Source organism: Telmatherina bonti (assembly GCF_933228915.1).
Source record: "Telmatherina bonti genome assembly, chromosome: 12".
NCBI lineage: Eukaryota > Metazoa > Chordata > Actinopteri > Atheriniformes > Telmatherinidae > Telmatherina > Telmatherina bonti.
In genome coordinates, this window is record NC_136610.1 from 21,946,357 (window position 1) to 21,959,928 (window position 13,572).

Here is a 13,572-nt window from a genome sequence, read left to right on the forward strand (position 1 = left end):
TCTGAATTGTGAAAAAGATATAAGCTACTTTTGTTACTCAGGGTGATAGGTCTGCATGGTTTTTTTCTTTCTATCTATCTATCTATCTATCTATCTATCTATCTATCTATCTATCTATCTATCTATCTATCTATCCATCCATCCATCCATCCGTCTGTCTCTCTGTCTCTCTTCAGTGTCAAACCACATGTGGATCCCCTTAAGTCTGATATTTTAGTAGGCAACTTTCAACACGCAGCGCATTGCGCACGTGCTACCAAATCAACAATGAGAGTGAAGAATGAACCCTTTAAATAATTGGAGAGTCACTCTTCGATTTTCACTTATTGTCTTTGGAGAAAGGGTGCGTTTACGAACAATGTGGGTTTTTTTTCTCTCTATAGAAAAAGCCATGAATGTATGAGCTTTTGGGTCCGCTCCTCAGTCGGCAGGGAGAGCCCGTCCTGTAATTCCTCCCCCGCCCTCCTGGAGTTTTCAGGTGAAGCGCATGGTTGAAGTGCTGAATCACGCCATTCATGAGAGCTGAAACAAATTCAGCTTTTTTTTTGTTGACCTGGCAGGATATATAGAATGGACAGATGCTGGGTTAAGGCTTCTGTGTGACTTTAATTAATGATTTAATGGCGGTGAAAGTTATATGGTCTCGCATTGTCCGACATTTTTCAACATCAGCATTACAACACTCTCTAATAATGCTCAGCTCAGGGATTCGTAAAACTGCTTTTTTGTCTCTTCCTCCTGGGGACTTTCTGTTGTTTGCGCCTGTTTGTGTGAAGGAGCATCACCACCGTTTAGAGGCAGAACAGCAGATCACTAAAAATGTCAGTTGCTCATTTACGCATTCACCACCTCTTAAACGTGCTAAAAATATGTTTGTCCAAAGGCAAACGTAAAGCACAATAGCTGAACATCTGCTTTGCTGAATGAGCGTTGGTGAGGGCTCTCACTCCGGGGACCTTTTAGCGTTGATTCCTGCGCTCGCGCTGATAAGGAATTCATCAAGTTTCTGACACCTCACCAGATGTTAGGGAATTGCTGGTGTCTCCTGTTGGACATTTTACTTTACTAATAGATTGCCTCTCCATTCGCAACATAAAGATCTATTATTTGAAATGTTGATGTTTGGAAAGTGAATTATAGATTAAAACAATTGATCATCAACCTGATAATAATAACCTCCGTGTTTCCTTCTGTTATATGGGCCTATTGGCACTATTTCTGGTAAGTGGATTGAAACAAAGTGCTCTTTGCGTTGTTTTTCTGCATCAGGCTCTCTGAAGTCAAGATGTGCGCATGTGTTTTAGAAACCAAATTCAAAAGGCGACTTCTGATCATTTCAGAATTGAACACTTTCCCCTCATCACCTGGTCAGCAAAAAATGCCTGCAGGCTACAGTATCACAACTGGATATGTAAATGTCCCTTCAGAGTCAATTGAAGAATAATTGAACTCAAACACAAAGCCATTATGTTAATTAGTTGGCATCACAAAAGCCATGAAATACCTAAAGATATAAAGACGCACCGTGGATTAAAGTACTTTGTGAATGCATATTCAACACCCTGCTGGAGGTGAAATAAGCATCGATAATTGACAAGCGCGAAGGAAGCCTTCAGTTGACAATCAGATATGCCGTTATTTATTTATTAAGCCACATTTTGCTTTATGATGTAACAAATCCATCTATTTTTTTTATTTATTTATTGTAATTGGTTCGTTTTAAGGCAAATTATTCCACTTCCTCAAGACGGCTTACTACCTTGATTAAGGAGAAAACCTGTAGGAAAACCAGCTATGTTAACTTGTTTTGTTGCTGTACATGGAAGGATAAACTTTGCATTTCACAGGCACGCGCATGGTGTGCTTCATTTTGCCGACTATGATGGGAGAGAAACATGTTGGGTGTATCAGACACCAGAGTCCAGGCACAGATGCGCTCTCTTCACAGAGATGCCTCAGGTTCAGATCAAGGGACGACCTAAAGTGCGTTTGAGTACAACCAAACAGAGCCTCACTCACCACAAAGCTCCTAAGTCCCTATTTATTTATGCGGGATAAAAATCCCCGATGTAAACAAACAAACCTGCATCTGTGTCTGTGGTCTGTACACAGCGGATTACTTTTGAATTCACTGAGATGAAGTTTGCTCAGGTTATGATGCGTCGAATAATTAGGAAATGATCACTGAGTGATAAAATTAGTCACTGGGTTTGTTTGGATCACAGCCTCCGTTGCGTGACAAAAGACTGGGGACTTGTTTGTGTCCGTTTATCCTCTTAGAGCGCACTCTCCCGCTTAGGCAGCAGATACTTTGGGACTGAGAAGAGGAGGTAGGGAAGGGTTAGGACTGACCAATCAATCTTATATTAAACTTCAGCCGGAGGACGCGTGCAGAAGTACCTCTTACTTCAATATTTTTAGTGCAGAATGCAGACCCTTGGTTCCCTCCCCTCCCCTCCTGGAGCCGCGGCTCTCAGACTCTATAGAGAAACATTTCAAGCAACTGCACGTTGCCAACAGTCAGCTGCCATCCTCAGAGCTGCACACTCCAGTTCAGACCATTGGCTAGTTTGACATGAGGAGTGACGGCTAATTCGGTCTTCTGTGTGATACAGCCGCTGACACAATTGCATCCACGTGACCGTCATTGTTTTCTAAGCCACGAAGCCACCAGAAAGGAGCCATTCGTGTTTTTTTTTATTTTATGCTTTGCCTATACACTGAACTGCATGCTCCTTTCCCCCATCTAATCCACAAACGACCTGTATTTGTTTTAACCATGTGCTTTACTCGCCTGCTTCACAGAATTACACCCGAGTGACCCACTGATTCCCTAAATCCACATCAGCCCGGTGTACAAGTAGGCAAGTAGCGATACAATATAAACACTTTAACGTTTTTTTTTTTTTCCTATCATATTCTGCCTCTGCACTTATGATGATCACCTGCTGCTGCGGTCAGAGCGCATGCAGACACTTCTTTGGGACAACACTTTCCAAAATGCGGGCGGTAAAAAGTGCAGCTTCCATGTGAACTCAGCACCGTGTTCCGGAGAGAAACCGGGTCTCGGTTGTTTGACGTCACGTTGACTGAGAGGAGGAACTTGAAATGTGCGACTAGACGACCCGGGAAAGGAGGGAGGCAGAGAAAGGGGAGGGAGGAATGGGGGCGAGGGAGAGGGAGGGGTGAAAAGAAATTAAATCAAACGGAGTGCAAAGGGTGCGCTTGCGCAAAAGAATCAAAAACAGAAAAGAGTCAGTACACCTAAATCTGTTTATAGTTAAAAGATAAGAATGGCCTAAATCTGATTGTAAAACATAAAATAAATAACAAAGCTTCACATCTGTCTTACCATTTTGTTTAAAATCTTGCATCTCATTAAAGAAAAAAAAAAAAGTTGCCGTAAAGCTTTGTAAATGACGTTTGACATTTCCGGCATGTTCATGAACTGTTGCTTGCGAATCAGGTGGATGTTTCCCTCTTTTTCGTCGCTTAAATGCTTATTATGGCAGCATTGATGTGTGGCAACTTCTTTGCCTGTATTTGTGTGGTGGTGCCTATAATCTGCTAGTCGCACTGCCACACATTTGGCAACGCATCCAACTCCACTTCCACGGTCACGCAATATCCTCAGCTGTCCATCTTCCAGTCTGCACGTTAGGATTTTTATTTGATGGCAATGATTATTGTTACTACTACTGAGTGCTCATTACAAAAATAAAGAAAACATAGCAACTTTAGCTGATTATTAACTTTTGAACCTCTTGCTTACTTCCAAGAAGTTCTCTGACTTGCCCAGTATTCTCACACAAGATCCACGCACACACATACACACACACACACACAAAGCTAATATACTAAGATGGCGTCTTAATCACTGTCAAGTTCAAGTCACTCCTGTCTGATGCAAAAAAAAAAACATGGGAATCAATGTTTTTTTTTTTTTTTTTTTTTTTTTTACATGCATATCATGCAGGGTGTCGAACAAAATCATGGTAATAATCCACGTGGCAGTCCAAAAATCGCTTTTCATAATGTTTTTTTTTTAATGTCAATCAAAATTTCTGTTCACATTTGTCATAAATAGTTGGTAAAACAAATCAACCAACATACAGTAGCCTAAAAAGTACAAGGAACGTCTGACTCTGATCGCTAAATAGGCTAACGCATATGCCTGCTGTTGTAACATGGTTTGCCTCGATGTGGCACAGTGACACAGTTCATCAGTAAAACAGTTTTGCTCTTCAGGAATAACTCGTAGTGTGACCCATTTCTCCTAGAAAGTGTTACAACATCACATTCTAGCTGTGTTTATACATCAGATATTTTCCTCTGACCTCTGGGCATGGGGCAGAAAGGTAGTGAGAATAAGAAAATGTACTTCTTTTTTTAAATTAAGGTATAGAAAATAGCATATAAAACATATATTCCTTAAATTATTTAAATAAACTTATTTCATATATCACTGTCAAGAGGTACCGTTTTTTTTTTTACATTTTATTTTAAAAGTAGTGCTGGTGGTCTGAAATTGTTCTCATATGAGTACAATATACTTTGTGTATGCATAATATTTAATTCTTGAGAATAGGTTACAAATGCAATGCTGTAACTCTTTTTCGCCACTAAACGTAATCTCCACCCATCCCACATAGATTTAGAATTCCTTCCACTAAATTTTGTTAAACACAAAAAAAAAAGTCATCTCGACAAGTTATTCACACAAAACAAGCAAATGTGTAATAAAGCTGCTCTATATGCAACACCACAACAAATAACACGCTTAGTTTCACAGAAGAATTACATTTAAAACAATGCAAGCTGACAGACAAAAAAAACTTTTTTTTTATTTTTGAAGATACTGTTGTTGTGACAGTTCCATTGTTGCCGATGCACACACTTAAACATGGGCTACTTGCACAAAGACATTGCTGGAACTATGAAGATTGCCATACCAGGCGCATAAATTCGGGCGCTTGACCCCTTAGTTTAAAAAAAAAAAAAAAAAAAAAAAAAAAAAAAAGTACTGAAAAATACTGTCTCCTTAATTTGGAAATCATGAACTTCGCACACTCGTCTAAGACCTGTATAGGAGTGCAAAAGGCTGATGGGTTTCTTCTTTTCTTTTCATTTCTTTTCTTTTTTCTTTTCACTTCTTTTCTTTTCTTATTTTATCCTTCTCCTGCACCGAGTTTATGTCAAGAATTGACATCTATTTCTGATTCTATTAAAGTAAAATACACAAAAAGTTTAAATTTAATCAAAAGTAAAGATATCAACAGAACCGTTTTATAGCTTCTCAGCTCAACTGAAGTCAGGTCTACAAAGTCAATGATTTTATACATGTCAATGGTCTCAGAAAGGAAATAAAAGTGACGGAAATATCTGCATTATATATAGACAAATCCCATAATATTCATATAGATTTTTTTTGTGATCCAAATAAGACACATGTAGGCCTATTGGTTAAAAAGAGAAAAACAGAAGGATACAATCGCAATGTTGGAGCTTTAGAGTTATGATTTGTTCATCGTTAAGCTGGTTATGACCCCAAACTGTACAGTTCTTGTTAGAAAACATTTCCATAAATATCATTTAAGTTTCAGAACTTATACCCATAATTAAATTACAAATTGATAAATATGGCATCATGGATATGTATTTACAACGGTATTAACAAAAGGCAACGTTATATTCAACGGCAACAATCGTAACCTAATACCACATGTCTCCACCTGAAAAACGGACGTTGACAACAGATTCGACCCCATCAAACAAGGAAATACATTCACGAGTATAATATTTATTTATGATTTTTTTTTTCTGTGTTCAAGTTCATGACAAAGACTTTGGCACGTTCTTAAGACTGTTTGAAGTTTCAACAATCAATTGAAAAGGCGACAGTAGCGCGTCACCCTAATATAAAACAGCGTGAAATAATCTTCCTTTTTTCTTTTTTTTTAAATAAAAATTTGAGAAAATACATAAAATGAAAAATAAAACAATTTTTTTTCTGAAATCTGTAAACTAAAAGATAAAAAAACATTTATTTATACTGAGAAAGTACATTTTTTATTTACGTTCGACTTGGTGATTCATGAGGAATAAAAGTCAATTTTTTTTGTGATCCTGAGAACGGACGTGGCCTGCTTGCTGCTGGCTTTTGCTCTCATCTCCCGTTGTTGTTGTTGTTCCAATCCCATGTGTGTCTGTGTGTGTGTGTGTGTGTGTGTCTGTGTGTGTGTGTGTGTGTGTGTGTGTGTCGTGCATGTGTGTGTGTTGTTATGTGTATGAAGTGACATAGATAGTTTTTTTTAGGTTTACTCCTCGATTATCCTCATCGTGGTCCACATTGAAAGAGGGTTTGTTGTTCTTCAAACGTACCATTCATTAAAGTTGGGTGCCAGTCCTTCGCTGTGACCAGACGTGTTTTGCACGGCTGACGGTGGTGTTTTTGTCGGGTCCTCGGTGCTGGCTGAGACCAGTGCTGGCGGTGTGGACGACTCGTATCCAGAACTTGCTGCTGGGGATGATTCTGAACCTTGGGACTCGTGTACCTGAAAAACAGAAAAAGAAAAAAAAAAGAAAAAAAAAAAAAGAATGACACCGAAATATTAATTTCTTGTACTGACATATAACATCCAGCACTTTCCAAAGGCACGTTTATACTGTGGAACTTTGACGGTAAACACGCAGCAAACTTAACACAACCTAACTTGCACAACGCTATTAATATAGAGTTTCTGAAATATAACATATTTTACATTAGAATACAATAAACAACTTACTATACTTTCAAAGAATGACATAAAGCAGAATTTAGACAGTTGTAGCCTATTTTCTGCTTAATGCAACGGAGATTAAAACATTTTCTGACTAATTGTTATCATACATTTGTTTACATGCAGTCGTTTATCGTTTGTAGTTTCTTTCTTTCTTTTTTTTTTTTTTTTTTGCTGCGTATTGCAATGAGATCTCAAAAAATGTCTGAAGTTGTGATGGTCCCTGTCTGTAGCAGAGACGGGAGGAGGAAGAGTGGGTGGTGGGGGTTGTGTGTGTGTGTGTGTGTGTGTGTGCGTGTGTTAATGTGTTTAAGGAGTAATGAAGACGTTAATTACCTTCATGTGTTTCCTGAGAGAGCTGGGGTGTGTGTATGACTTGTCGCACACTTTGCAGATGTATGGCTTGTCTGATGTGTGCACATGCATGTGCTTTTTCCTGTCACTGCTGTTGGCGAAGCGTCTGTCGCAGCCATCAAATTCACACTTAAACGGCTTCTCACCTGTAGGATTAAATACACACCGTAACTTACCCAAATGGCCCGCACAAACAAACTCCCCACTGTAACACCACCTGAAAAACCCCGAGCTAAGAAATGCAAATGTCTCCAAACGATTAAATAACAGAGTAACCTACATTAAAGAAGGGGGGGGGGGGGTGTAAGCTCCACTACTACACGCTGGTCTGTCAGGCTTTATTTATGCAAGAGGCCTGCTCCTTCATGAAACTACTGACCTGCTCTATGCCTCTGGTCCTGCATAGTAAATACCAAAATCAACAGGATAGCATGCAACAGCGAGGACGATAACTCAGCCCACAAATGATTATTTGTTGTCTGCCTAATAGCACTAAAACTTTGACAAGCAAGTATCACACACCAAACTTCTCAGCTCAAAGCTACAAGAATTAACGAGGATTAACACCAAAGTTGTTCAACAGGATGTAGTCTATCCACGTCTCAGTCTTCATTTAATCATCAGTTTATTTCAGAATAACTCACTAAATCTAAACTGAGAACAATTTTTGGAGTTTTAAAACGTCTGAAACACCTCAACTTAGCGATTCATTCTTTGTAAACAACAACACACCTATTTTAAACATTCTAAAACTGTGTAACACACTACACACACACACACACACATACACACAGACTGCCTGTACAGAATATCTTCTTTCTCCTTCTTAATTATATGTAATTTTACAAAGTGACTTTATGTTGCCTATTCCTACCTGTATGCGTTCTTTTGTGGATTTTCAAATTTTCCGACCTGGCGAATATTTTCCCGCATCCGGGGAAGGGGCACGGGAACGGTTTCTCTCCCGTGTGCACGCGGATGTGGTTAACGAGTTTGTACTTGGCCTTAAAAGATTTCCCCTCTCTCGGACAGTCCTCCCAGAAACAAACGTGGTTGCTCTGCTCGGGGCCGCCGACGTGCTCCATGGACACATGCGTGACCATCTCGTGCATGGTGCTAAAAGTCCTGTCGCAAGTCTTTTTAGGTCTGTTCATCTGGTTCTCGTCTATCCATTTGCAGGACAATTCTTGCTTAATCGGTTGCCTCATGTATCTAAAAAAGGCCCCTGGACCGTGGTGTGTCGGCACATTCATCCCCATGTTCATATTGATGGGGTGGTTGTAGTTGTGAAGCTGAGCCCCGTAGGGGTCCGTACGAGGGCTCGCTACTGGACGATACGGATCGGGTCTTCCGAAAATGTCCCCGCGTAAGCCAAGATGCATTTGGCTGTTCACTACGTGTCCACTCGATGAAGTGTGACTCACTCCCTGGTCGTGAAGTCCTGGAAACAACAAATGTCCAGGGTTGTCGGTGATCCCGGGCGGTCCGTGCAGACTCCCCGCCGATGATGCAAAGATCCCATGCTGGGCGCTCGGCGCTGTGGCCTCTCCAACACCCCGGTTTCGGAAGAGAAAGTCCCGTGTTGAGTTGAACGCTCCTCCACCATATGAGCCCACCTGCCCGCCGTGAGAATGTCCCAGGGCAGCTGCATATCCAGTGGCTTGCGGAGTAAAGGCTGATGTCTGGCTGGAAGCGATATCATGAGCCACGGGGCTGATTTTAAAAGCTGCGGAGTGGGAGGAATCAGAGAAGGGATTCAGTCCCAGACTCGGGTCTCTGTTGCCGATTTCATGATGCCGATGTGTCCCAAAACCCCCCACTCCTAACGATGCAAACTGCGGACCGCTATCAAGAAGCATAGTCATGAGCTTGAGGAAAACTTAGGAGTCGGGAAGAAAGCGGAAAATAAAATTAAAATCCAGTTTAGCGGAGTGCGCGCGCTGCAGACACTGCGCTGAGATCTACCACGTTGTGCGAAATATCTGGAATATAAAAAAAAACCAGAAACCAAGCCAAAAAGTGGGGAAAAATTCCTACGTACAGAGTTGGGAGTAAAAAAAAAACTCCCGTTGACTGCGATCCGTGAGAAAGAGGATCAAACTTCCCCCCCTTACCAGGCGGATGATGTCCTTGGACTGATAAAGTCAATCACTCACTCCCAGAACATAAATGAACTCAGGAGGCAGTGCTACGGCAACCAATCCGCGATCGGCTACCCCTCTAACACGTGACAGCAAAGAGTGCTGTTAATTGGCTGGATTTCTGGTGATTGGCACAGTTTGGGATTGAAGATGGCAGGTCGTCTCTTTGGTCACATTTGATTGGTTCTTACGGGCATTATTTTGCAGGTAAAACGGAACACTCCTGCGATCCTACATGTGTTTTGTGGAGCGCTTGTCTTATGCTGCCTTACATGATTTGTAGCTCATGGAGTTCAAGAAACTCTCAAGCACTTTTATGAATGAAATCAACTGTAATCTGGATAGTTTTTCACTTGAAACTTTAGGTCAACTACTTATATCAAGTTGGTGGTGGTGGCGGTATATACTGAAACGTTAAAGTGTAGTTTCTATCTATCTATCTATCTATCTATCTATCTATCTATCTATCTATCTATCTATCTATCTATCTATCTATCTATCTATCTAAACAGGAAAGGCACTTGGCGCATTTCCACAATGAGGTTTTTCAAGCCGCTTGAAAGGGGATGGGGTATTATTATCATATTGCTTTATTTCAACATTGCTATTATTTTTTGCCAAATCTCTATAGAGTATAAGGCAGAATAATAAACGACATAAAGAATGATGGCAGTAATTATAGTTTCCTGAGAATTTTCTTTCTGCTTTGTCAAAAAAGTCGTGCCATTGAGCAAGTTTCAGAGGGCTGCCGCTGACTCGCTGCAGGACACATAAAATCTGATCAAGTTCAGAGACGCGCTGAGTGCTTCAAGCGGCGCTTTTTAACTCCAAGCCTTTCACGTCCTCCCCCCCCCCCCCCCCCCCCCCTCAATCTGTCCCAGGAAGGAGCTCACATTCTTTATTTTAGAGGGATCTGGACCCCAGAAAAAAAAGAAAAAGAAAAAGAAAAAAAACAAATCAATCCAGCATTCTGCTGTCGCCCTCATCCTACTGCATTCACTCTCAGAACATTTCCCCGAGAAAGAGTTATAGATTGAGAAGGTGAGTTTGCTTGCTTATCCTTCGTCTCTCTGTCGCTTTCTCTTACTGTTTTTTGTCTTTTTTTTTTTCTTTTAGAAAGAGTTGGGTGCCTGTACGAATCGCATGCTATAGAAGTTTGGAAATCTACAGTTGAATCTTTAGCCTCCGGAGGTTGCAAGGGATTTAGCGTGAACCAAAGCTGCTCTATGTTTAGGCCTGTTACTCATATGTTAATTTAATTGTTGGAAGAACCCACATACCTCTTTTTTTATGGGCATCTTGCATATTAGTACAACACTTTCTCCCCCCCCCGCCGACACAACCTCAATAACTTCTCGTGAGGAAAATAACGAATGAGATTCACTTAATCTTTTTTTTTCTCAGTGAGCTGCTCTCTTCCCCTGTGCGTGTGTTTGTGTACGTGTCTACAAGTTTGTGTGTATGTGTTTGTGTGTATGCGTAAGCACCTGCTCCCTCCCCGCTCTCATCACGAAGGCATAGCCTCTCGCAGTTTACCCTACCCCCCACCCCCCCACTCCTTTTCCACTCTCAAACACACACACACACACACACACACACACACACACACACACACACACACACACACACACACACACACACACACACTCCGTCTTCTCTAACAGCCCAACACGCGCATGTAGGCTACACGGTTTTAACATGAGCACTGAAAACACACAGCCTATACATGTACACACGTTGCCTATGGCGCGCATGCAGATTTATTGCGACCTTTGTGAACTTTGCAAGTGACAGGCAGCCTGTTAAAGTTTTTTCCTGTAATCCCTCTATATTTTACTGCCTTGTTGAAACGTCAAATTCTCCACGTGCCACTTAAATAAATGTGCCGTGTGTTTACAACCATATTACCACTATGAAATGATTAAGTGACATGGTTTAGATGAGTCACAAATGTTTGTGATCGACAGAGCAAGCAGCGTAGGCACAGAGCTCTTGCTGGGAAAAGGGGGGCGGGGGGGGGGGGGGGAGCTGTTATCAACGAGGCCAAATGTAAAGCAACTGTTGCTTTAGAGTTAAAATTATAGCAACCGCAGATATCTTTTGGTACAGTGACATTTATTATGTGATTAATTAACTCTTCAAGTGTGGAGGAGGACTTCAGACATTTATGAAAAAAATATTACTTGTCTTCGCAACAAAACAAAGCCAACCATCCAATAATAGGTCGTTTAAGTCTCGTTTTTCCTTCCCCTTTTTTACGTGTGTGTGTGTGTTCGTGTATGTCTTGTTATTTCAGATGCGTATGACCTGAGGAGAGCAGAGGAACTTTGTGCCCCCCCCCCCCTACTCATTGGAAAAATGTAAAGTAACTTTTTAGAGACTGACTGACTTTATTGACTGATAAGGCTTCGGTCATTCTTACCATATATATATATATATATTTCCCCTTAAGTGGACTATATAAGACTCATAGAGCATGTTACCCTAACATTTTCACCCCATTAGTCTCTTTTTTTCCCCTCAATTTTTACTCTTTTTCCCCCCCACACGTATCTAAGTTAATTTGTCAAATAGGTTTAACCATCACTTTATTTTATCAATTTAATTTAAACATATAAACACATTAATTTTAATTGGACGAAAAGACATTTGCATGCAAACGATGAGTTTAAGTATTTTTCCTCCCATTCAAAAGCCAGACACGGTTTAAAAATCTAGTTATTCCAGTGATTGATTTGATCACAGCCGAAATGCAACGTGTGAAAATTTCTGATGGTTAGTCTGCAGGACTGCGGTAAGCATAATTTAGTTATTTAGTAATCTCTGCTGGGATTACCTCATTGGGCGTTTGGAAAGCTCATTGGTTATAACATAATCTACCTCGCACAGAGCATGCGCGTTAGCTTTTAAAATATTAAAATGTTTTAGTGTTCATACCTCTCTGACAGTAGGCCCACGTTGCAGGAAAAGAGCAGAACATAACCACCAGCCTACATGGTAAACATCTGACATTTATATGTTTATTCTAACTAGAGGTGGTAGAATCAACAATATACATGTTATTTTGCTTCTAAATTTGTTAAAAGACATTTGGATTTTACAGTTATTTTATAATAGCAAAGTGATCTCATAAGAACTTTATTTATTATATATATATATATATATATATATATATATATATATATATATATATATATATATATATATATATATATATATATTTAAAAAAAAAAATTCTATTCTTTAGTCCATGTTGTCTGGCCTGTAGCCCACACTCTGCTTTGCTGGCTCAAGTCACTGGTGTTATAGACAAGTTTGTGGACTTGATGTTAACTCAATAATGACCAGACAAAAGTGAACTTATAATCTGCCTTAAGCAACAACAAAACTATAACCTATTATTACTAAAATGCATTTTATCATTGCATATGATTGTGTTTTTAATTTTAAAAACAGAAAATGTTGTGTCCCAAAGACATGGTTACACAAATAATAGGCCACTATGATTCCCCCCTTTTTTTTTTTTCCCTAAATGGCCTTTAAGATGAATAAAATTTACAATTTTACAGTTGATTAATATGGCATCTCAAACCACACAAAGTATTCTTATCAATTTAATTAGACATTTATTATTATTGCTTTCTGAGTGGGATTCATTCTCCATTTTGCGTTTTTTTCCCCCCAACAATTCTTCGGTGCACACGGAGGCAGAAAGGATCAGGTTCTGGTCTCCACTTGAACCATTGTCTTGTGTAGATTCAATCTTCTGGAAATATTTTTTTTTTTTTTTTTTTTTTAGTAATTCTACTAATGCCTTTCTACTTGATTCAATCCTTACAAAATCCTGCAAATTCAGAAAGCAATTTATAATTTTCTGTGTTCTAGTTTCAAACACACATTTTGCCCTGTAATAGTAATTTTCTGTGTTGTGTAGCAGCTGAAGAATAAGTTGAACTGTTTTATTATGTGGAATTTTATAATGTAATGCTTGACTTTATGGCATTGATATAATAAGTGTTTGTTGCTTGCTGTGTATTTGTATTTTGTTGTTGGGGAAATGAATCACTGATTATTCATCTCATTCTGAACAATATTTCGATCAGTGAATATACATTCAGAAATTATGTGTCAGTTAGGCCTTGAGTGACTGCTCATGGAATTTGCCTTCATATGGCTGATGGAGAGAGCTAATTGACTTCTTGCTGTGATTTACTGGAGCATCTGTCCCCAAATGGACTCATCCCAAACCTGTTAATTCATCTAAATTTCATAAAGTGATGGCAAGACTGTACACTGCA

General features: G+C 39.8%; 1 protein-coding gene across 1 annotated transcript; it reads right to left on the reverse strand.

Moving 5' to 3' along the window:
- Positions 1 to 6,371: 6,371 nt before the first annotated feature.
- On the reverse strand, positions 6,372 to 9,027 carry zic3 (zic family member 3 heterotaxy 1 (odd-paired homolog, Drosophila); the record flags this gene model as incomplete). Its single annotated transcript, XM_079249497.1, has 3 exons — positions 8,008 to 9,027; positions 7,116 to 7,279; positions 6,372 to 6,554 (listed from the first exon to the last, which is right to left on the reverse strand). Exons 1-3 carry the CDS (start codon positions 8,996 to 8,998, stop codon positions 6,372 to 6,374), a joined length of 1,338 nt encoding a protein of 445 aa, XP_079105623.1. The 5' UTR covers positions 8,999 to 9,027.
- Between the last annotated feature and the right edge of the window lie 4,545 nt (positions 9,028 to 13,572).